This window comes from Microtus oregoni, unplaced genomic scaffold (assembly GCF_018167655.1).
Source record: "Microtus oregoni isolate MIOR12 unplaced genomic scaffold, Mior012 000002F_ref0000024, whole genome shotgun sequence".
Classification (NCBI taxonomy): domain Eukaryota; kingdom Metazoa; phylum Chordata; class Mammalia; order Rodentia; family Cricetidae; genus Microtus; species Microtus oregoni.
The window spans coordinates 30,157,693-30,182,056 of record NW_024543061.1 but is presented as its reverse complement, the minus strand read 5'-3'; the positions used below and the strand labels follow the sequence as shown (position 1 = coordinate 30,182,056).

General features: G+C 51.6%; 1 protein-coding gene across 1 annotated transcript in view; it reads left to right on the top strand.

Annotated features, from left to right (window-relative positions):
* The first annotated feature begins 493 nt into the window (after positions 1-493).
* Positions 494-24,364, top strand: part of Podxl2 (podocalyxin like 2) — a 35,767-nt gene continuing 11,896 nt past the window's right edge. Inside the window, exons 1-2 of the mRNA XM_041644938.1 lie at positions 494-632; positions 9,935-10,207. Coding sequence (XP_041500872.1) covers positions 572-632; positions 9,935-10,207 — 334 coding nt within the window. The 5' untranslated portion in view covers positions 494-571. The remainder of the gene's footprint in view (positions 633-9,934; positions 10,208-24,364) is intronic.

The following is a 24,364-nucleotide window of genomic DNA, read 5'->3' as shown; positions in this document are numbered from 1 at the left end:
CTAACTGCGCTGTAGTGGCTCAGAGGTTATGTATGAATGGCTGGGATTCAGTTCTCAGCACCCATATATGGTGATTTACAGCCATCCGTGGACATCAAGCACGCACTTGGTGCACATGCATACATGCAGGCAAACATACACATAAAATGAAGATAAATAAATTACACCTGGCACAAAGTTCAGCTCTGCTCTTGCCCAGGTTCCCCATCAAAGCCTGGTCTGCCCTGGCCTTCAGGACCTCAGACCACGTGCCCCAGAAGGCCTCTGCTGACCCTGACCTCTCTCCTTCGCTGCAGCTGGCTGGTCTGCTGCACAAAGGGTGCGGGACCCGCTTCCCGGGATGTCCCCCCGGGGTGGCAAAGGGCGCAAGGCTGGAGGTGCAGGTGCGAAGTCAGACTCCGCAGCAGGACTCCGCCCCCGAGCTGTCCACTGCATCGATTGGGCGGCTGGGCGCGTGAGTGACGGGCGCGCGGGCCAACGCGGCGCGCGCGCGCCACCGCCTTCGCTTTGCGCGCCCCCGACGCCGGCCCGGGCGCCGCGGCGCTGCGGCTGCGGGCGGCGACGCTGCACCATGGCCCGGCCGCTGCGGGCCGCCCGACTGCCGCCGCCGCTGCTGTTGCTGCTGGCCGCGGGTGAGTGGGGCCGGGCCGCGCCGCGAGGGCGCAGGGCGCACAGGGCCCGTGCTGGCAGCGCGGCAGAACAAAGGCTGTGGGGCGCGCAGGGTCGGCCGCGCGCGGGGAGGAGGTGGCGGCGCGGGGCCTGGAGCGGGGACCCCCCCCCCCCCAGGCGCTGTGTCCAGGGAGCTGGATACTCCGTGCCACGCGCGCGCTCGGGGACGGTGGCGGTGGGGCCGCTGCACCAAGGTGCCCGCGCCCCACCCCTCGCCAGGTGACAGGTGACAGGTTGATCATTCTTCGGCCACCAGGCAGAGGGGTGTGTGCGTGTGTGCGCGCGAAGGTTCAGGGAGGCGAATCAAGGGAGGAGAAAGCGCGCGGGTGACACCCTTAAGAGAAATCGCATCGTAAAGGTCTAGCGGGTCTCCACGGCGCGTGGGCCGGGGATGCCGGGGGCTGAAAACGAGCTGCGTGGCCAAGGTGGATGTTTACATGTGCGTGGAGCTTGCCTGGGAAGGCGTGTGTGTGTCGTTGTGAACGCGTGTCCTCGACTGCGCGGGGCAACTTTATTAGGAACTGACAAAGGGGTAGGTCTGCGACAGCGACTGCCGCCACACGGAGCTGTGTGGGAGACTTGGTACGCGGTTTTCCATTCATCAGTCGCACTGGGTACCTCGTTAGTGTGGGTGTGTGACAGGTCGGGGCCTGAGGCAGGTAAGAAATGGATATGTCTGCGTGAGAGAGAAAGAGACAGCTTCCCAGGGTAGACATGCGATTTAGGGGTGTGTGCGTGTGTGTAGGGGGCGGGCACAAGGGCTTGACAGGCTCAGAGGCAAGCCACCACACAGAGGGGAGGGAGGAAGGCTGACTGCAAAGGTGGGTCGGATCAGGATCAGGACGTAGTAGAGCTCACAGAAGGGTGGAGCTGGGACCCTATCCTAACTAAGGTGGGCGTGGTGCGGGAGCAGGGTGCTGGACAGGGTGGGTTCCAAGACTCAGTGAATAGCCCTGCGCAACTTCCCCTCCAGTGGAGACAGGCATGGGACTAGCTTCCTGTACTCAGGCAGTCACCCCAGCAAGACCCACCCTGTGCAATATGCAATATATGTATAAATTCCTGGGATCTATGTGAGGGGAGGAGCCAACCCTGCTTGATATGGACATGTGGTGGGCCCTTACTTTGGGACTGGCAATGATAGAACCCCAGGAAGATGTCTGAGGAGTTGGCGAGGGTGATCAAGGTTATGTGTACCTGTTAAGTCCATCACTTAGGAACCCAACGAGGCAGGAGAATTGGGAGTTCAAGACCAGTTTGGGCTGCAGAATGAGACCCTGTCTCTAAATAAATAAATACATACAAAATAAAATAAAACAAAAAGACTAAGAGGGGACTGGCCCCTCACAGTGCTGGGCCTGCTATGAGCAGGCCTAGTTAGCAAGAGCACATGTTTACCCCAGAGATGAAGAAAGGACCTAACAACATAGGGGGTGTCAGTTGGTGTTGGCATCACATCTACACAGACCACCTGCATCTTTGCATATGCATACAGTCCTCTATAGAAGGTCTGCTGTCTCTCCGGGTCGGAGCCACACCAATCCTGCCAGCAGTACAAGTCAGGACCCGGGCCTGGCTCTCGGGCCTTCATCCTAGTGCTAGTCAGGCCCCTTCCTCCCTCTCCTACCACACTCTCTCCATGAGCATGCCCCTGCCTCTGTGCAGGCACATGTGTGTCTGTCGGCTTGCCTCCTTTTTACACCTTTGTGTAGAAGAAGAAGGCTTCACTTAAGCACTGTGCCTCCACGGCACACAGCAGTGGCGTGGCGGTGGGGGATGGGGGTGTAGGACCGTGGTGCTAGAGCACTTCTGTTGTGGCTGCCACTCTGGGCTATGGGGGCAGAGTGGCAGATGCTGCCCAGCCACCTCCCAGGCTGGTGTCTGCTCAGGGCTTAGGGGGATCTGACTTGAAAGCCGCTGGCTAGGGGAGGGCCGTGTGCAGCTGGTGGCAGACAGACTAGATCGCCAGGATGAAGTGGGACCGGTGCAGGAGGGCACACTGGGTTCTGGGGCTTTGGCTAAGATGTCTGCCTGTTTCCTTAGCCCCCTTTTCTGGGCTTGTTTGGATCTGCTTTTCCCTGAGGCTGATTCCCCTCATCCCTTCCTGTATGCCTTTTTCTCTCTGCCTCCCTTTAGGGTGATGAAATAACAGAAAATGCAACGAGCTCGAGGAAGAGAATGAATCACACAGGGAGCATAATTCTGAGATTTTGAGTCAGATGGGATCTCCACCGAGGCAGACTAATTATTAAAGGGAAAAATAATTATCTGCAGAATGGACAGGGCTCCCCTTCTATTCTGGTGTCCTCTCGTGGTAGGCAGGTCTGAAAAGCAGTTACCCACCCCCCTTGCTGAAGTAATTGCCCACTACCAAAGCCGTTGAAACATTCAGGTCCCTGTGTAGACAGAGGAACAGTCACAAGGAGTATGCCTTTCAGAGAATGAAAATTGGTTGGAAAAGAGTGAAAACCAGGGAAAATATCAGATCCCTCCCCCTTTTAAAGTCTTTGTTAATGCCTGTAGACCACCAGGGAAAGTGGATGAAGAAGAGGGGATGCTGGCGGGGTCAGGGAGGCACTGCTGACTGCTGGATTGCAGATGGAGTGGGAGAGTGGAGGCTCCCACCTGGGGCATGGAAGGGTCAAGGTGCAGACCCAGGGTACACCCAACCACAGGGCTCTGTGCACAGTCCTGGCTGACCAAGAAGCACCCACCCCACCCCACCCCTGTGGGGCCTGCACGGTTCTACTCTACTGTCCTTGGGGCGGCTGGCTGAAGTGCTGAGCAGTTCCGGGTCAGCTGACGGTGGCCACTTCTCTACCACACTTCAGTTAGTTTGGGTTTTGTTTGTTTCTTTGTTTGGTTTTGTTGTGGTTCTTTTGTTTTATTTTTCAAGACAGGGTCTCACTCCGAAGCTCTAACTGTCCTGGAACTCATTCTGTAGACCAGGCTAGCCTTGAACTCACAAAGATCCACCTGCCTCTGCCTCCCAATACTGGGATTAAAGGCGTGTGCCCCCACACCCAGCTTAGGTTCTGAGGAGGTAATGCAGAGGCTCAGAGGCAAGCAGGTCACACTTCTTCAGGAAAGATGAGTTCTAGATTCTTGAGGAAGACCAGCTTTACTCTCTCCTCCTGTCACTAAAGCCTTCCTGCCAAGACACAGCATGTGGATAAAGCTTACTCCTCACGGCCCCAAAACGTGGCTGCTCAGGTGCCCTGGGAACCTGTACAATATTCGGGGTTTAATTAGCACACACATCCCTCATCACCTGACATTTTCTTCTTCCTGGGATGCATGAATGAGTTTTTCCAGATTGGTTTCTCTCATTTGGCGCCGTGCCATGCCTGCTCCCCAGCCCTGGGGAGGCTGCTTCTGCAAACGAGGGCTGCCGTAGCAGCTGGTATCTTGTATACAATTTAGATTTCATTTCTCCCCGAAACTGCTAATTTCCCAGCAGGCAGAGACCGTCCAATGTCCATCTTTGTATCACCAGGGAAGGCCTGGCATGCTACTTGGCTCCGACAGAAGCCAGGAGTGGCCGCATGGCGATGTGGCTGGCTTTCCTGTATGGATTTTACTGACAATGAGATGGCACAGTCCTCGCAAGTGAGCTCAGTTTTAATTGGCACTGGATTGACAGGATTCTGTGAATCTGTTTCACTTTTTTTAAAATTAGAAAGTGAGTGTTAAATATATAGGACAGTTTGTAGAAGTGTTTCTAAACAGGGCCCCTGTGGCCTGTGAATGAGAGCTCCGCGGAGGATAGCATTCCCGAGGGCACTTTGTGGGACAGCGGAACCTTCCCCATGGACTCAGCTTGGGTTTGCTGTGGGAACCCCAGGCAGAGTGTCTAAAGGAAAGGGGTGCCCTCCAGTCCTTAGCACTGGCTTCCCTGCTTGGCACTCACATCCCTTGGGGTAGCTATGCTGTCTTGAATATTGTTTTAAGCAGCTCAGCCCAGCAAATAATTGCTTCCCAAACCTCCTTCATAGAACATCTGCAAGACCTTCCTGTGGGGAGAAGCAGCTAATTACAGCTCTTTCTATTAACTTAATCCCATGAGTTGTCAGAGATCTCATCTGTAAAACGGGAAGGTCTAACCTATTCTTGTTTATTCCCTCAAGGGCTTGCTGAGCCTTGGTGTGTGTCAGAAACTAGACACTACAGTGTCGAGGGACACGCTGCGCGTTTACCATCTGATGAGAGTTAGATGATTGTCTGTTGCCAATGGGTGAGGAGCAAACGTAGGGCCAAGACTATGATAACAAAGAATGGCACCCTGCCCAGTCACGTGACCAGGGAAGACTGCTCAGAAAATATCTGGGGTTGGGAAGTTGGCTCCGTGGATAAGAGGGATTGCTGAACAAGCATGAAGACCTGAGTTAGAATCCCAGCATCCCTAGAAAAAACTGGGCATGGCTGCACATGCCTGCAACCTTATCTTTGGGGGCAGAGACTGGTGGATCTTGGAGTTCTCTGGCCAGTGAGAGACCCTAGCTCACAGGAATAAAGTAGGGAATGATAAAGTTCACCTGACATTCTTCTCACATGCTCACATGCATGAAACACACATATGCACACACATGTACGAGAGAGAGAGAGAAGAGAGAGAGAGAGAGGAGAGAGACAGAGAGAGCTGTGTCCGGAAGTGAGAGTACGAATTAGGCAGGTGGGGAAGCTGTTGGGAGAACTTGCTGCTCTTGCGGAGGACCTAGATTCAGTTCCCAGCACCCTCATAGGCTCACAGTTCCAGCTTCAGGGATTCAGTGCCCTTCAGCGTGACCCCATGGGCACTACATGCAGGTGGTACATGCAGGCAACATCTTCCAGAAAAATAAAGACAAATCTTTAAGAATTGGGTAGGGGAACGATGGGAATAAATGGGTACTATTTCAGAAGGCATAGCATGTATGAAGAAAGCAAAGGAGATTGTCATGTTCTGGAAATCTCTAGAAACTTGGTTTAGGGCATATGGCATGAATGGGGTATGATTGTGACTGTGGAGAGTGGAGAGGAGGTACTAGGGTATGTCCATTGGTGGAGAGCCCCTCTGCCACTTTAAAGGATCTGGCTGGGTCATCTTTGTGACGGGGCAGTAGATACAGATTTGGCCGTCAGAAGGCTGTGCTGAGTTTTGCTATTCAAAATGTGGTCTGTGGACCAACAGCATTACTCATCCATACAGAGCCAGGAACATGGGGTGAGTCATATGTCCATTTAGGCCCTGATGGCTCTCTGCTCAGAGGGTAGTGTGGAGGAGAGATGTACGCAGTGAGCATTGCTAGGGAATCCTGAAGTACCTAAAATATCTGCAGGGACTGTCTCTGGAGAGACTTGGCAGGAACGAATCAAGGATATTCATGGGCCAGCATATTGGGAAGGTGGGGCTTGGAGAAGCGTCCCCCCCTTCAAGATGTAGGCCTTTGAGTAGACCCAAGTCCTTCCTACCAAAACTGACGCTTTGAGCTGTGAGCATTGTGGACCTCATTCTAGTAATGTGGCCTTGGCTGCTTTGTTGTACTGTAACGCGTGGAGTATAGGCTGTGTGTGTTCCCTTGGGGAGCACCGTTGCCCACCCCGCAGAATGAGATGAGGAATGAGCATTCCCAGGTGCTGTCCCAGCTTCGCTCCCCTCCCAGCAGCGCTTCTTACTCATCCTCCTTCCTTCTCTTGAGTCTGCTAGCACAGACACGACGCTGTCATTCTGCGGTTGTACCTTTCGCCCTCTTACACACCTGTTACACTGTGCTGTGATGATCTGACTTCCTCCTGGGCTCCACCAGAAACTGGCATTTGAAGGTTGGGGACTATCTTTCTCATATCCCGTGTTACTTGACTTTTGTATAATGCCTGGTGCAAAGCCAGAATTTATAAAAAGGTTTTTGGGGTGAGTGAATGAGTGAATGAATGGCGTTCAGTTGCTCAGCTCCTATTCTGCATGAAAGAGCCCTCTTTATAACCTTTCTCAGTGTGCCAGCGGGCTATGTCAAATTTGGGGCTGTGCAACAAATCACCCCCAAATTTTTGACTTAAAACAGAACTTGTGGGGATGGCAAGGTGGCTCAGTAGGTGAGGGCATTTGTCACAAAACCTGATGACCTGAATTCGGTGTTTCCAGCCCATGTGGTAGAAGAAGAGAGCTGACTCCCTAAAGTTGTCCTTTGACATCCATGCACATGCGTACTCACACATACCACACACATGCACATAAATGTAACACACTCATGCACACACAGAGAATGAATAAATGTAAATTTTAAAACAATAACAAAAATCTCCAGAAACTCTTTTTGCTATTCTTTTATTTTATGTTTATGGGTGTTTTGCCTGCACATATATCTGTACACCATGTGCCACCTGGTACTAGGAAAGACCAGAAGAGGACATTAGACCTCCCAGAACTGGAGTTATAGATGGTTGTGAGCCACCATGTGGGTACTGGGAAATGAACCCATGTTCTTGGCAAGAACAGCCAGGATCCTTAACCACTAAGCCATCTCTCTAGCCGTAAACCCCAGAAATTCTTGATGTGATCCCCAAACTAGAAGCATCAACCTGGAAATGTTCTAGAAGTTGCAGAACAATGGGGCTCAAAGCTTATCTGTGGCTTAGCTCTCTGTTTAACTCACACACACCGCCAGCCTGTGCATCTGCGCTGGCTCAGGTTTGAACCGGACTGGTTTTGAACAGACTCTGTGTATTTAGCTCATGATTATGGACTGGCAGTGCAGCTGGAATCCGCTGGCACTTCTGATCTCAGCCAGGCTCCTTCGAGTTCCACATCGGCTTGTCCTGGCTGGCTTTGTCACATGGGGCTTCAACTGGGACACTGCTAACCTGGCTATTTTCTACATGGACTCTTGTTCTAGCCTGGGTAGGTTGACAAGCTGTCCTAAGAGAATAACCCTTGAGACTAAAGCAAAGCCCTTGAGGCCTGTTGTGAAGGTGATGCTCAAGTCTGAGGAGTGGGAACTTAGCCTCAATCAAGGGAAAAACTACACAGTTGCATTTCAGAGGGGTGTCCTCCTGGAGGACACACTTGTACCCCCAGAGCCTCAGAGAAGAGCCCTTGGGTGGTTTCTGTGTTAGACCCAGCCACCTGACTCACTACCATCTACCTGTCACGGGATGGACCCTGCTCTTCCCATAGAATCAGGACTAGAAGAACAACAACCAGAGTTGTTTTAGGGTCTGGGGTGAGAGTTGGAGTGGAAGGACTCATTGGCATCCTCCTGTGGAAACCACAGGGAACCCGAGGGGAGGAGGACACCATGAAGATTGCTGTGGCTCCCTCTGGCCTCTAGGTGTCTTGAAGCCATGAGTATGCCCTGCCCTTTCCCACATATGAGTTGGTAATATGGACACAGGACTTTGGACCTGGTGTCTGGGACAGCTAGAGATGCTCTGGAAGGGGTCTGATGATTCTCAGCTTCCAAGCCAGAATCTCCCCAGCCGCCAGATCTGCCACAGGGAGAACATAGCAGTGTCTCGAGTCCTGCCTTCCAGAGGAGCCCCTTGCCCCAGGTAGAACTTGGCCTCCCGCAGCTCAGAGGGAGGCCTGTGGATCAGCTTGTTGAGAGTGGAACATCTCTGAGCCAGAGTAGAAGGGACCAGCCTGCCAGCTCTTGCCCTGTGGATCTGCCTTGGTCTCCTAGGCCTCCACAGTCAGCCCCGTGTTGGCTCTGAGGCCACATGGGACATTAATGAGCCCGCTACTCACATCAGTCTTGTCTTTCTTCCCTCCCTTCGTTCCTCTCTCCCTTCCTCCCTTCCCATTCGAGGGTTTTTGAGACAAGATTTCACCATGTAGCCCAAATTAACCTCACACTTGTAATCCTCCTGCCGCAGCCTCCAGAGTGCTGGGGTTGCAGGTGTGAGCGCAGCCTTTGTGTTAGTGCAGGTGAAGATGCACTCATGGTCTGCTCTTAGGGCTCTCTAGGTGGAGGACGTCCCGGGTCTCTGTGCTTTCTTCAGGTCCCTGTACAGCAGTGTACACAGTCCCCGGGGGGGGGGGGGTCCTCACTGGGATAGACAGCTCCGCCCACCTGCAATGAGTGCTCCTCCCTCTGGGACTGAGGGCTCAGAGTGCCCGCCCATGCTTTACAATGGACTCTAAGGATGGACTGATGAATGAGCTTGGAGACCCTCACCCAGGCAGAGAAGACAAGTGTAAACTCTTCTTCTTGGTACCCTGCCTGCCTCCCCTTCCAGCCCTCTTGTTCCGCACTAACCCCACCCAGATGCTCTCCTATAGGTCAGGGTGCTATTCTTAGTCCTGGACTGACTAACAGGTGCACAATGTACCTGACATTCTCCCAGTTTCTGCTGGAACTCTGTGGTCTTTTCCCTTCCTTCAGCAGCCAAGCGCTGCCCTCATCATCAGGGGGTGAAGCGATTAAAATTCAGATGCTGTTTGTAAAGCACTTTGCACATGGCCCTGAAAATATGAGGTCTTGTTTTTATTATAAACATCACTGAAATTTTCCTTCATTATGGTCACAGCAGGTCACACTTCACATCCAGTGCAGGGGCCAGGCGCGCGGGTCTTGGACCTGCCCTCCCCACACCACTGATGCTGTTAGTCTTAGGAAGGATGCAGAGGGCATTTCCATCAACCTCCAGGTCTTCTAGGTGAGGAGGTGAGACCCGGGGGACTTGAGCAACTTCCCAAAGCATGCAGTGAGGTGCCCAAGCTAGCTGTGAAACTCATCAGTGGTACAGTTCTGCTGTTCTCGGTGGCAGAGCGAAAGAGACGGAAGATGATCCTTTTCATTTGTAGTCTGGTCTTTGTTTCTTTTGTCTTGATAAGTCAGGAGGGCCCATGAGTCTAAATAAACTTATAGGATTGCCAGCACTGGTGAGTTTGCCCTGCAACCTTGCGTGGGTTTTTAAACTGCACCCAGGAGACCTGCATGATGCAAATCATAGCACGGGCTGGAAGTTTCAGGCTGGGATGCAAACTTAGAGAACAGTGTCACATGCCAGCAAAGTCCTTGGCTTGAATTTGTCCCTGCAGTGTCTGGCAGAGCTACTAGACTGGGACAGAGGAACTTTCTGAGCACCCTGGGGATGAGGGGAGCAGGGTCATCAAGTCCTCACTCCCTGCTGGCTCTCTTGCCACTGTCACAGGGGAGGCTGAACACTCTAAAAGGGTAGCTCAGGTCCCTTGAAGCCCCAGTGCTGAGGAGTGTCCATCTTTGTGATGTGTCTTGCCAGTCCTTGTCCTGACCCTCCTTCCTGATATCTGGTTTTGTCTTTACAGTAGCTTCCCTGGGTGCCTGTGCAGCCGGCGTGGATGAGCCTGGCCCTGAAGGCCTCACTTCCACCTCCCTGCTCGACCTTCTTTTGCCCACTGACTTTGAGCCTCTGGACTCGGAGGAGCCCAGTGAGGCCATGGGCCTGGGCGCCGGCCTAGCTCCGGGCTCCGGCTTTCCCAGTGAGGACAGCGAGGAGTCCCGGCTCCTGCAGCCACCACAGTACTTCTGGGAAGAGGAGGAACTGAATGGCACCAGCCTGGACCTGGGTCCCACTGCAGGTAGCTCTGCTCACTTATCTCTACGCAGGATACCAGGGCGATCCATGTTGTTAGGGACTGTGGGGCGGTTTCCACCCCAGTCTTCTTCCCTCTGGTGTCTTCCAGGCTGTCTGCCATCTGGCATCACTAAGTGTCTCCTTAATAGAAGCTACTGTTTACCAAGGTCCAGGCACCAAGCTGGCTACACACAATCTGGGGACTGGTAACCAGTGCATGGAGCAGGCTGCAGTGCTTCCGGCCCTGGCCTCTACAGTGGTGTCTTGGCTTGTGGGGTCCCCCTATTAAGATTAGGAAAAGAGAGCTGTGGTATGAATAGTCAGCCCCAAATCTTCTCCCTAAACTATGACACACCCAGTGGACTTAAACAAGACTTGGGTAAGAGCACTGGTTGCTCAAAGACCTGGGTTTGATTCCCAGCACCTACATGGTCGCTCCCAGCTGTCTATAATTCCAGTTCAGGGAATCTGATGCTTTCTGAACTCTCAGGGCACCAGGCACACACATGGTACACAGACAGCTATACATGCAGGTAAACTCTCATGCACATTAAAATAAAATGTAGAAATCTAAATAATAATTACATAAATTGTGGTGGCCATGTCTTCAATCCTGGCCCTCAGGAGGCAGAGGCAGGCAGATCTCTGTGAGTTCCAGGTTAGCCTGTGAGTGAACACTGTAGAAAATCAAAAGATAAAATAAAGTTAATTCAAAGGAAATGAAGCAACTCACAATTTGACAACAGAAATATGAAAAACTAGAACCATAAGGAACTAACTCTCTTCCTTCCTTTCTTTCTTTCTTTCTTTCTTATTTTGGTTTTTCAAGACAGGATTTCTATTTTTCTGTGTAACAGTCCTAGCTATCCTGGAACTAGCTCTTGTAGGCCAGGCTACGCTTGAACTCATAGAGATCTGTCTGCCTCTGCATCCTGAGTGCTGGGATTAAAGTCACGTGCCACCACAGCCCTGCAGGAACATTCTATTTTCTACTTTCATCTGAGATATTTTTAAATGTATTTTCCACATTATTAATTATCCTTTTATAACTTTTTTTTTTACAAATTTCCTTTCTTTTCATTTTATGCATATGGGCGTTTTGTCGGCATATGTTTCTGTGCACCGTGTGGGTGCCTGTTGCCCAAGGAGACCAGAAGGTGTGGATAGATTTCCCCTAAGACTGGACTATAGATAGTTAAAAGTCGTCATATAAGTGCTGGGAATCAAACCAGGTCCTCTGGAAGAGCGGCCAGTGCTCATGACCTCTGAGCCACCTCTCTGGCCCCTACTACCCGATTTTTAACAGTTGTGTATTAGCACACACGTGGTTGTCAGATGGCCCAAGATCCTCCCCTCTTGTGTCCAGGTTTAGTTGCAGCAGCAAATGTTCTTATACTTTTTCCACTTTCCTGATTATTTCCCCAGAATAAAGTCTAGAATGAGATCAGTAGGTCAAGACATGTCTCTATCAGCATCCCACCCAGGAACAGAAGTCAGGGAGCCCAGACATCCCCAAGAGACAAAGGAATGGATTTGTAAAAGTCTGGTAGGATATGGGAGAATCACTAGGCATCCAGAGCAGGCCACAGAGGCATACCTCAGGTACAGAGGAATCGAAAGGCAACCATCTCTGGCCTTCTTCCCACTCCACATCCAGGATCCCGTCTGCAGGTGCTTCGTTGTCCTTGCTCCCTGCTGCACTGAGGAGCCTGTGAGACGGGGCGTGCGAGCCCAGCGCTGTGACTGATCAGGTCAGCCTGGGGCAGTGGCAGAGGAGAGTTCAGACAGTGGAGCAAATGGAGCGGCTCTGCCGTCAAGTGTGTGGGTCTTTACAGGGGCTCTGGAAACCTCAGCAAAGAGACTCCCAGAAAGACCACTTTAGCTCCAGCATGCACTCACCAGAGGGACTGAACTCTGGGGCTTGAGATGCTTCCCACCCTGGCGTGATGGCCCAGGCAGTCCCCACACTCAGGCAACTGATGCAGGAGGATCATGAGGTGGAGGCCAGCCTAGACAATACAGCAAAGCCTAGTCTCAAAAAAGCCAACGTCTGGAGATAAGGTTCCAAGGTAGAGTTGCCTCTATGATAATGTACAAGGGCCTGCCTTCCATCTCTAGAACCCCAGGGGGGAGGATTTTCCTCAATTTGATAGGAAAAATTATAATGGTCTTTGTAAATGGCTTGACAGTATAAATGAATATATATTAATTAGTAATATATATACCATTAATACACCATGTATAAATTCTGAACATAGATTATATAATATATTCTATACAATATATTTTACATATAGAAATATCAAATATAGTTTTCAGGGCTGGAGAGATGGATCAGTGGTTTAGAGCACTGACTGCTCTTCCAGAGGACCCAGGTGTGATTGCCAGCAGCCACACAGTGACTCACAACAAATCAACTGTAATCCTAGTTCCAGGGAACCCAATAGATATGAAAATGATGCATATACATGCATGTATGCAAAACATTCATACACATAAAAAGAAAATAAATAAAATACACTCTTCATTTTGGATCTGAAGCCTGGGGGAGTGGAGAGAAGGTAGGCTCTGCCATTCCAACCCTACTAACAGCATCCTGACATCTGTGGAGAAAGCAAGAGCAAAGCTTCATTTTCTCATCTAGGACATGGGGTCCTCACCTTGCAGGGAGGTGCAGCTTACATGAAGGGCTGCGTTCCCAGCACTCCGGACAGCGGTTGGCACTGGGAAGTGTTCTGCAAAGTGGTTGCTGCTGTTATCACTTCCACGGTTTTTCCCTACCAAGGCGTTCATTTTTTTTGGTCACTGTGCAGTCTTCATGTAGAAGAAAGAAAATATGTCTCTCATTTACAAACAGAAACAATTTTACAGTTTGTCAGTTGCTTTTTTTAAGTCTTAATGAGTTTTTCTATTTACATTCTATGTATATGCCTGCTTTTCTGTGTGTCCCATGTGTGTGCAGTATCGAAAGAATCCAGAAGAGGGCATCTTATCCCGTGGAACTAGAGTTACCAGGGGTTGTGATCTGTCAATGTAAATGCTGGGGATCTAAACCAAATCCCCTGAAAGAGCAGCCAGTGCTTTTGACTGCTGAGCCCGTGCTCCAGCCCCTTGAAAATGGTTTTAAATGTTTTTGTTGCTTTTTGCTGCTTTGTGTTTAAAGAAGCTTTTCCCTCCCTGAGATATCTGCTGCTCTCCTGTGGCTTTATACTTTTATATTTAACTATTTTAGTATATGACGGGAGGTAGAGACTCATATTAGTTACTTTTCTTGTTATTGTGACCGAATACTTGCCGAGAAGCAACTTACAGGGGGAAGGGTTTGTGTGGGCTCAGAGTTAAAAGGGATACAGCCCACCATTGGGGCCGGGTAGATGTGGCAAGCGGCTCCATGGTGGCAGGAGTATGCATCTGGGACGCCTTTCCTGCTCACCTCTTGGAAGAACAGGAGAGTGGAAAGGAAGTGTCCAAGCCCAACCCTAACAAACCTCTTCCTCCAGCTAGATTCCACCTCCTAAAGGTTTCATAACCTCCCAAAATAGTGCCATCAGCCAGGAACCAAGTGTTCAAATGGGAGGCTGTGGGGATATTCTCATCCAAGCCGCCAGAGGGCCCCATCTCCTCTTCCTGGGTCTGTGGCTCAGCATTTTAGCAGTCCTGCCCTTGTTCTGTACTGGGCAGTCTGATGCCCTGGGCCTCTAAGGCTATTTCTGCTGGAGAGAGGCAGGTAGGCTGTGGGTAGGAGAGCAGCAGGCCTGCTTGGGACTGACTCTGGGGTCCGGGAAGGTTTGTGTCTCCTCCCTGGGCTTCTCCAGTTCTCTTGACGAGAAGTTTCACCGTCATCCACTGAATTCTAGCCGTGTCATGGTTTCTAGGCTTCAATATGGCTCACTTGATGTTCCTGTCCTCTCATCTCTGTCACACCGAGTGATTGTCACACAGTTCTTGTATGGCAGGAAGGGAAAACAGAGGCAGGCAACTGCGCTGCTGGCCTCTTGACTGTGTCCTTGCTGGTGGCCTTCTCTTTCTCCCCTGGTGTCTTGCCTTTCTACACCACATGGTCCCAAGGAGCAGCTGTCTTCCTGTGAAAACACTCCTGCATGAACTCTAGTAATATACAATGCAGCTTGTATGTCCAGCCCGCCAGAAACTGGTCTCCACAATGCAGCCCTCTCCTGCCTGGCAGAACTGAGCTGATGGGCTATGCAGGGGACTCTCCGGTGACTAGCATCAACCTTAGCATCCTGTTCTATTTGGCAGTGGCTCAAGCCTGCTCCTTATGCCTCTAGTTCTGATTCTTCCCATTCCATTGGCCCCAGAAGCTCTTTTGCACCCTGCTTTCCTAGTTGCTAGGTAACCATCCTTCACTACCCAGCTCAATAAGGGACAGTCACTCTGCCCATGAACAGATGCTGGGGGCTGTGATGCTGATAGTGCCCTGTCCATGGTGTGTAGCCTGGCAGGAACATGGGGCTAGCGTTCCATGCCACCCACTCTCCACTGCTGGGTTGAAGGTACCCACTTTCCAATCCACCTGCTGGAAAGGTATCTCTCCATGCCATTAGCAGCCCCTAAACACAGCTTCCTTACATTGCCTGGCAGACATTACTGCAAGAGGGTTGAGATGGGAACAGAGTTAGGGTCTTTGGTGGCAGTGGGTGGGGAGGCTGAGATTCAGGAAGACCCAAAGGCCAGTGTATCACTCACCACCATTGCTCTGTTCCACCCTTGAACCTGAGGACTCAGAGTCCTACACCCCAGGCTTGAGGAGGGGAGCTTCTCTTCCAGTCAGTGTCCTTCCAGAAGAGCAGACAACCAAGTGGGGTGGGATGGGGGTGGGGGTGGAGTTAAAGCAAGGTCAGTTCATTCCTAAGTGCTGTTTTGTCCAGTCGTAGCTGCTTTCTGTTGTAGGATTAGAAGGTTCTGGAAGCCAGACCTCCATGGTGGGAAGGCTGCACCTGGGAGGGTTTTGGGTCTCATGGCCCTGTGGAAGAACAAAGCTGGAGGGGCAGGCCTGAGCTGCTGTGTGACACTAATGTATGGTGGTGACATTAAGCCATCCAGAAGGTGGAGCTCCAGCCCTAGTCATTTATTAAAGGCTCACTCAGTCCTGTCATAACTGCAATTAAACCCTCTCCCTCCACGTAGGTAGCCCACACTGCCCGAACTCACAATCCTCCTTCCTCAGCCTCCTAAATGCTTCTGGACAATACATTTCAATGTTGAGTTTCAGAGGGGTTCAGCCCATGGCACATCCTCTCAAGACTGCCCCCTTCCGTCACCCTCTACACACTTCCTTTTCTGTTAAGACAGGACCTGCATTAGGTAGTGAGGTCCTGCCAGAGAGGGGCTGGATGACCCCTGGAGGCCAGCAGGTTGGGGAAATCCCATGCACAAGACTCACAGGCTTCTGTGGCAAGGGGACTCTACGGGCTTATGGGACAAGGAACAGGATTGCAGTACCAGCAGGAGACTCAACGTGCCAGCCTGGCTCTCTGGGCCATCCTGCTCCATCCTGTTCTGTTGGCTTCAATCCAGGTAGACTGCCTAGGAAAATCATTGTCCCTTCCCTAGTGACCACCATAGAAAGAGAGCTCTGTTTTCCCAGGACCAGGAGTGGGTCAGGTTGGTTCAGATTGGGTCCTGAACTTCGATTGTCCTGCCCCAAGGCCAGAATTCTCTGATTGGCAAGGACTGCGGTAGGCTACCCCTAAAACCAGTGTGTGGGGTCCCTTAACTCCAAGAAGAGGGGAGGTGTGTCCCCAAAGGCGAAGTATGATCACACTCACGGGAAGAGGGGTAGTGGAGGGGGCACACACAGCAGTGCCTTGGGTAGAAAGATTCATAAGGGCTTCACTCGGAGCACCTCATGGATTGCAGAAGCAGGGCGGCCGCTATCACTGTTTCATAGCTCAGGAAACTGGGTCAGAGATTTAAAAGTGGCACTGTATTACCCCGAGAATAAGTGGCAGAGTTAAATCTCAAATCAGCCACCCTTCCCTAGATGGAATCTTTCTTACTAGACTTCTTTAATTACGCCTGCCTGGAATGGAACCTGTAGGAAGCAGACGCCAAGGCAGCTGTCTGCTGGGACCTGGAGGTGGTTTTCTCCCGCAAACCCTTGCTGAGCCCTGGCTGCTGCTGCGTGGCCTGACCTTGCAGTTACTGTGCCCACATAGTCTGTTCACTGGGATGGACAGGCCCATAAGGCAGAGCCAGCTGTCGAGCGCTGGAGGGACACTTGCTCCCCGACTGCAGGAATAAAGCTCTTCATTTTTATGCTTGTAATAAATACTAGCATATCAGTCTTTTAAAATGCAAACAAAAGAAGAAAATAGAATTGGGCCACAGTCTCATCGCCTAAAGTTACCAAACAATACCGTGTTAGGTCTCTTCAGACTTTATTTCCCTTATAGGAAATAGACTTTTAAAAGGCTTTGGCATTAAACAGAGTTGTGCTACACACTCCTCTGGGGTCTAATCGTTAGCATCAGTATCCTGTGCCAGCAAGCACTCCTGCAGCTTCGCAGTGAGGGCTGACGGTGTCCCAGGGTCCAATGAAGGCTGGTGACGCTGTCCCAGGGTCCAGTGAGGGCTGACGCTGTCCCAGGGTCCAGTGAGGGCTGGTGACGCTGTCCCAGGGTCCAGTGAGGGCTGGTGACACTGTCCCAGGGTCCAGTGAGGGCTGACGGTGTCCCAGGGTCCAGTGAGGGCTGACGGTGTCCCAGGGTCCAGTGAGGGCTGGTGACGCTGTCGCAGGGTCCAGTGAGGGCTGGTGACGGTGTCCCAGGGTCCAGTGAGGGCTGACGGTGTCCCAGGGTCCAGTGAGGGCTGGTGACGCTGTCCCAGGGTCCAGTGAGGGCTGGTGACGCTGTCCCAGGGTCCAGTGAGGGCTGACGCTGTCCCAGGGTCCAGTGAGGGCTGACGGTGTCCCAGGGTCCAGTGAGGGCTGACGGTGTCCCAGGGTCCAGTGAGGGCTGGTGACGCTGTCGCAGGGTCCAGTGAGGGCTGGTGACGGTGTCCCAGGGTCCAGTGAGGGCTGACGCTGTCCCAGGGTCCAGTGAGGGCTGACGCTGTCCCAGGGTCCAGTGAGGGCTGACGCTGTCCCAGGGTCCAGTGAGGGCTGGTGACGCTGTCCCAGGGTCCAGTGAGGGCTGACGGTGTCCCAGGGTCCAGTGAGGGCTGACGGTGTCCCAGGGTCCAGTGAGGGCTGGTGACGCTGTCCCAGGGTCCAGTGAGGGCTGACGGTGTCCCAGGGTCCAGTGAGGGCTGACGCTGTCCCAGGGTCCAGTGAGGGCTGACGCTGTCCCAGGGTCCAGTGAGGGCTGGTGACGCTGTCCCAGGGTCCAGTGAGGGCTGACGGTGTCCCAGGGTCCAGTGAGGGCTGACGCTGTCCCAGGGTCCAGTGAGGGCTGGTGACACTGTCCCAGGGTCCAGTGAGGGCTGACGCTGTCCCAGGGTCCAGTGAGGGCTGGTGACGCTGTCCCAGGGTCCAGTGAGGGCTGGTGACGCTGTCCCAGGGTCCAGTGAGGGCTGGTGACGCTGTCCCAGGGTCCAGTGAGGGCTGACGCTGTCCCAGGGTCCAGTGAGGGCTGACGGTGTCCCAGGGTCCAGTGAGGGCTGACGGTGTCCCAGGGTCCAGTGAGGGCTGACGCTGTCCCAGGGTCCAGTGAGGGCTGACGGTGTCCCAGGGTCCAGTGAGGGCTGACGCTGTCCCAGGGTCCAGTGAGGCACTGTCAGTCTTCCCCTTGCAGGGAGCTGGAGGGGGTGTGAGGTTTTGTTTTGGATCAGGGTCTCATTCAGTATCCCAGGCTGGCCTTGAACTCCAGCAATTCTCTTGCCTCAGCTTCCCAAGTGCTCTGTAGAGGCGTGGGCTCTATGCTTTCACTGTGTGAACTGAGCTTTAGTAGATGCTGAAGACATGGGTGTGAGCCCCTTGATTGATCTTAGGAGGCTAGAGTTCTAGGTTTAGATTTTTAATTGTATATTTTTACATATTTATTTTGTGTACATGGATGTGAGCATGTTTGTGTGCATGTGGAGGTCAGAAGATAGCTTTCCAGAGCCAGTTCTCTTCCTTCACCTTGTGGTCCTGGGGATAAAACAGTGCCTTCACCCACTGAACCATCTAGACGCTATAGACTATTTTCTTTTCTGTGCTGGGCATGGAGTCCAGGACCTCCTGGCCAGTGCACCACCAAGTGAAACCCCAGCCTTGGCTTCTGTTTCCTTTAATACTGTTGAGTCATTAGAATGTCGGTTTAGTTATGCTGGCGGCCTCTCTCCTTTGCCCCTATGTTCTATACAAATCTCCTTTGGCTTTTGGGTGTTTCCATGTTAACTCTTGCTGACTTGCAGGTGCACTAAGGGGACAATTTTCAGGAATTTGACATTAACCAGAAGGGACATTTAAAGTGAACTTTCAAGGTCTCTGGCCCTCTTGTTCTAATTCCAGGCCTTGAATAGGAAAGCCAGTCCATTAATATTTCAGCTAATGTCAAATGTCTTTAGTGCAAACACTGCCCTGGGGAGAGGGCTAGTACACGGAGGGAGAGACTTGTGCAAAGCTCAGATGCAGCAGAGGAAAGACGTACAGCACGATATATTTAGAAAGCAAACACCAGCACAGTGGTGGGTTAACAGACAGAAATAGAAGGGAGCAGAGGAGCAAGCATTTAAGGAGAGCAGAGTTCACAGAACATGTTCCGGCCGCCTGTGAGGCCGCAGGATCTCCCAGGAGCTGCCATGTGGTGCCCCTCCTGCCCTTCTGCTCCAGGGAGCCCCCAGCTGGTGTGTCACACAGCAAGGTCAGAACTCATTTGGCAGGCACTGTTGGGTCTCTGCTCTTACATAGCTCTTAGATTCAACTGTGTTGAATCCCAGTGGTAGTGGTGCACACCTTTAACCCCTGCACTCAGGAGGCAGAAGCAGGTGGATCTCTGAGTTCAAGGCCAGCCTGGTTTACAGAGTGAGTTCTAGAATAGTCAGTGCTACACAGAGAAACCCTGTCTTGAAAAAATAAAAAAAACAAAACCACAAAACAAAACAGTTGTAAGTGCCACATTTGGCTGCCATCTGTCATAAGCCACCTTTTTGGGGCGACTTCTATCACAGTCCAACACAGGTTCGTACGTTCAAGAATAGGGGCACGAGGATTAGAAACGTTAGGTAGGAGAAACAGAGATAAGAAAGAAACACAGAGACATAGGATAGTACCGGGAGGGCAACTCCGCGAATACTGCATGCTGAATTCTGTGTTCTCCTGTGTTTGATTTCTGTGTGCTTTTATACCCCAATACAAAAGAGGAGGAAGAAAGTAAAAGACTGCTTTAACACCACACAAAGGACATTCAGAACAGTTACTTGCTTCAGTACTTGAGACATCAAGCCGCTATTTCCTGAGTAAAGTATTTTATGTCATGGGCAGAAATAGGCAGTGAACACACCCTAGACCAAGTATCCTGTAGGCAGCCACTCCCTGTGTCAAACCTATTTTAAATGAAGGAGCATAGGAGTGTGCTGGAATTCTCCGACCTTTGGTCAGGGTGGAGTGGATGGGCCCTCTTAATGTCCAAAACACCAAGTAACCACACCCTAGGCCAGGTGTGTGGCCACACTTGTCAACATCTTTGAAAGAGCAAAAATAAACTCAAATTCTCTGAACTTCAGACAAGGAGAAAGAGGTTCACATCTGTATGTGTCCCAACATGAAACAAAGAAACTCACTGAGTTTCCAAGGACAGGAATATCAACAGAGAAGCTTTATGGGAAAGAATAAGTCTAGTAGTTTGGCCTCAGGATGAGATCGGTAAGATTGGAGCAATTCAGAGAATATGTACCCCCCACCCAGGACACTCAACAGGTGCTTCTCACTAAATAAAGAAGAAATTGGCCTAAGGGAAAAAGCATCCCAGTTGGGATAAAGAAGATAGGAAGAAAGAGGCAGCAAGAAGTGAAAGGCTTTTTAAAGGCAGCCAGGAAAGTTCCAGAAGGTTCCAGAAATTGCAGCCAGTTACCCTGCCAGAGGGTGGGACTTTAGTAGTCCAGTGGTGACTGTCACAGCTGTCCCTGCAGCTGCTCTCTTTCAGTGGGGTGCAAGGGGTGTGCAGTGTGTGTGACCCCAGGAGATTTCTGGGAAGGCCCAGGCAGGCTTTCATTATGTTTCCAGTTGCTATACAAAGTGCCTGACATAAGGAGCTTGATGGGGGGGGGGGTTGATTGAGGTGGGAGGACAGGAAGGGAGGGAGGGTTGATTGAGGTGGTGGGGAGGACAGGAAGGGAGGGAGGGTTGATTGAGGTGGTGGGGAGGACAGGAAGGGAGGGAGGGAGGGTTGATTGAGGTGGTGGGGAGGACAGGAAGGGAGGGAGGGTTGATTGAGGTGGGAGGACAGGAAGGGAGGGAGGGTTGATTGAGATGGGAAGACAAGAAGGGAGGGAGGGTTGATTGAGATGGTGGGGAGGACATGGTGGCAGGAGGCTGGGACAGCTGGTCACATCCATGCGGTCAGGAGGGCTTCAACTCAGTTCACTCTTTTTTATGCAATCCGAGACTCCTGCCCATGGAATTGTTTGACCAAATTTAGAATGGGTATTCACACCTCATCTAAGTCAATCTAGAAACTCCCCCACAGTCACATGGTGTATTTCCAGGGTGGTTCCAAGTCCCATCAGGTTGGCATTTAAGATTAACGGTCACAGACTCCCTCTCATTTGTGATGTCATCTTGGGAACATTATCCCACCATGGAGGGTGGGTGTGGGGTACATGGACCCCAGGCCATCTCCCAAGGTGAATACTCCTGCATTTATGGCTCCTGCCTGCATCTGAAGCAGCCCCTTCTGTGACAGCCCCAGCTTTACACTGTGGCTGTGGTCACAGATGAGGATGACAGGGACAGGGAAGTTACAACTGGTCACTCCCCTTGTCATGTGGGTCCTGTGTGTTGAACGAAATGACCCTGAGGTAACTTAGAACCCAGAGCTCCACAGTACTGACAAGCTTCTTCACACTCAGAGGTCATGGTTTCCGCTCCCGGGCTCTTCACCTGAGAAGCAAGTCCCCAGTCTATAGGGTTAGGAAATCATGTCTAGACTTAGGAAAGCGTTAGTTTCACACTAAAGCCACCAGATGGTGCTGTAACTTTACAATATTTTTCCCTAGCAGTTCCAGAAGAAAGTCAGGGAGCCTCTGTGCCATTAGGGACTGCTTAGGGGGATGTCTGATCGTTCCAGATCTGCCGTGTCTTGTGACCTAGCTTGATGTTTTCTTTTTTTTTCTTTTTTTTTTTTTTGGTTTTTTTCGAGACAGGGTTTTTCTGTGGCTTTGGAGCCTGTCCTGGAACTAGCTCTGTAGACCAGGCTGGTCTCGAACTCACAGAGATCCACCTGCCTCTGCCTCCCGAGTGCTGGGATTAAAGGCGTGTGCCACCATCGCCCGGCCTAGCTTGATGTTTTCGTGATAAGACAAGTCTGAGAGATCATTCACCTCTCTTGAGTGGCCCCTGTTCTGATGACTTCCTGAGCACTGGCATCCTGGGAAGAGTCCTTTGTCTCCTGGGCAGTCCTACTCGTCGGCTGTGACTTCATCTAGGTGCCTTGGACACTCTGGTGTGTCTCAGCATCAGGCAAAGGGGCGGTTGCAGGGACTCTAGTGACCTGAAACTCCTCCCTGGAGCAGATGGACCAAGACAGAGCGGGCCTGGAGCTGCTGCAGTTCACAGATGTGGCCCTAGAGGGCGATCACAGGCTGTGTCTGCAGCTCTTTCTCTGGCTAGCCCTTGCAATTATTTATGTTTTTATTTGGCTAGTTCTTTGCAGTACTGGTGATGGGATGGAAGAGCCTTGTGCCTCCCTGGCAAGTGTCTGCCCGTCTCCACCTCTCTTCTCTGTAATTCTTTTGTCCAGTGACAGAGGCATCCCCTCAGGATTGCTTTAGCATCTACAAACCTGATTTTCGTTCCAGTCTGAACCATTCAGCTCTGCCAGAGCCTCTACTACCTCATGACGATCTCGCCCCATCGTGGGGCTCAGCAAAGCTTCTAGATGTCATCACCAATTCGTGAGGTCCCAGCTTATCTTGGTCTGCTCTCTATTGCAGTGATGAACACCCTGGCCAAAAGCAACCAGGGCAAGAAAGGGTTTATTTGGCTTACACTGATACATCACAGTCCTTTCGTGAGGGAAGTCAGGGTAGGAGCCATGGAGGAAGCTGCTTACTGGCTTGCTCCCCATGGCTTGCTCAGCCTGCTTTCTTACACAACCCAGGACCACCAGTGTAGGGGTGGCACTGCTCACAGTGGGCCTGGGCCTTCCCACATCAATCATTAATCAAGAAAATGTTCCACAGACACAACCACAGAACAGTCTGATGGAGGCAGTTCCTCAGTTGAGGTTCCCTCTTCCCATGTGACTCTTAATTGTGTCAAGTTGACAGAGACTGCCCAGCACACGGCCCAATCAACTTCTTAACACTCCCGTAACCGCGGTTCTATTCAGCCTTCTCATGTCGTCAAATCCTTCTTAGGCCCAATTCCCCTAGGAAAGCCAACCCTTTCCCTGTTGTCTTCCAGCGCCTGGTATTTATAGAGACCTCAACCAGCGATAGCTAAGTGTCTACCAGGGATTGGCTTCCCTTGCATTGCTTAACTTTTGTCTGGAGGGATGAGTAGCAACACTACTCAGTTCCTCTGCTTCTGCAGCACTGGGGCTGATCCTGTGCCCCTTCCCCTAATGCACCCTCCTCCCGCCACCTCAAAAGCCAGACTGTGGCTCTTTAACTTAAGAGTCCTTTCTGAACCTCACAGTTCAGGGGTAGCACACTCCATAGTCCCCATAGATTCCTATAAGCCAGTAGGAAGGCCCTGTCTGCATGTTGAGTCTTAGTGTCTCCCTTCCTCTATATTAGAGGTTGGACCTGGAAGCTCTCACCCCTCCCTTCTGTCTCCCTCTCCTCCTCGCTGTCTGATTCTCCCCAAGTTCTCAGGAAGAGCTATTTAGCACATACCTAATTTGTATCCCCTCTGCGCTGTGTCTGCCTGTGTGTACAGAACAGCAGCCAACACCTCCAGCTCCTTCTTCTCCCCCCACCCCCACCTATTATGCCAGATCAGAGGCTAGTGCAGAGGACAGTGTCTGTGTGTCCTTCCCCACTGTCATTCTTCCCTTAGGCAGGACCGTCCTTTCTGGGCAGATGGGTTAGCTTCAGTTGCCTGTCTGCTGCTACAGACTACGCAGGCTCCCATCTCATTCATGCTGCTGTCACAGGATACTCTCTAGTCCATTATCTGTGTTGGGAGCGGACCCCATTCATCAAGGAGCCATGTCACCCTGAGCAACATAGACGAAGGCATTCTCCCTGGACATCTCAGGACATTTCACTCTCAGGGAGCGGTCTCAGTTTGTCTGGCTCATCACAGTGCCACCGCCCTCCCCTAACCACATCTTTGGTTTGTGTCCCTGCTCCCGAGTGAACCAACAGATCAGTGAAATGTACCCACCCAAGTCCTCCCGAGTTTAACTGGGCAACTACATCATGGAATGAGTCTCCTCCCCCAGCAGTTTTTAACTGCTTATATATTCTCAGAGTGGGGAGGGACTCGGGTGCCTCGCGCGGCCTCCACTGCAGATGTGAATGGGTCCGGTATTGTGAGAGTCTACCGTAGGTAGTCACAGACACTTTGGTTTCAAGACAACAGGCCTCTCCCCTCCATACTGCCCCACCTACCCTATTCAGGGATTACTTTAGTCACCAAGTCTTCTTGGGAACTTCCTCACCTGATGGAACTGGGATGACAAGGCCTTGCTACCCACTGGCTGCCTCAAGTATTCCCTGAGTATTGACAGAGCTTTCTGTCCTGCCCGGTCCCGCAACTGTTCAGTCCCAAAGAAACACAAAGAGGTCTACATTAATCATAAACTGGTTGGCCTATTAGCTCAGGCTTCTAATTAACTCTTTCTTACATCTTAAATTAGCCCATAATTCTTGTCTGTGTCAGCCACATGGCTTGGTACCTTTATCAGTGAGGTATTCTCATCTTGCTTCCTCTGTGGCTGGGTAATGACGACAGACTCATTGTTTCTTCATCCCAGAATTCTGTTCTCATCACCCCACCTTGCGGCGGACTTCTCGACTAGCGAGAAAGAACAACCACCACACGAGGATT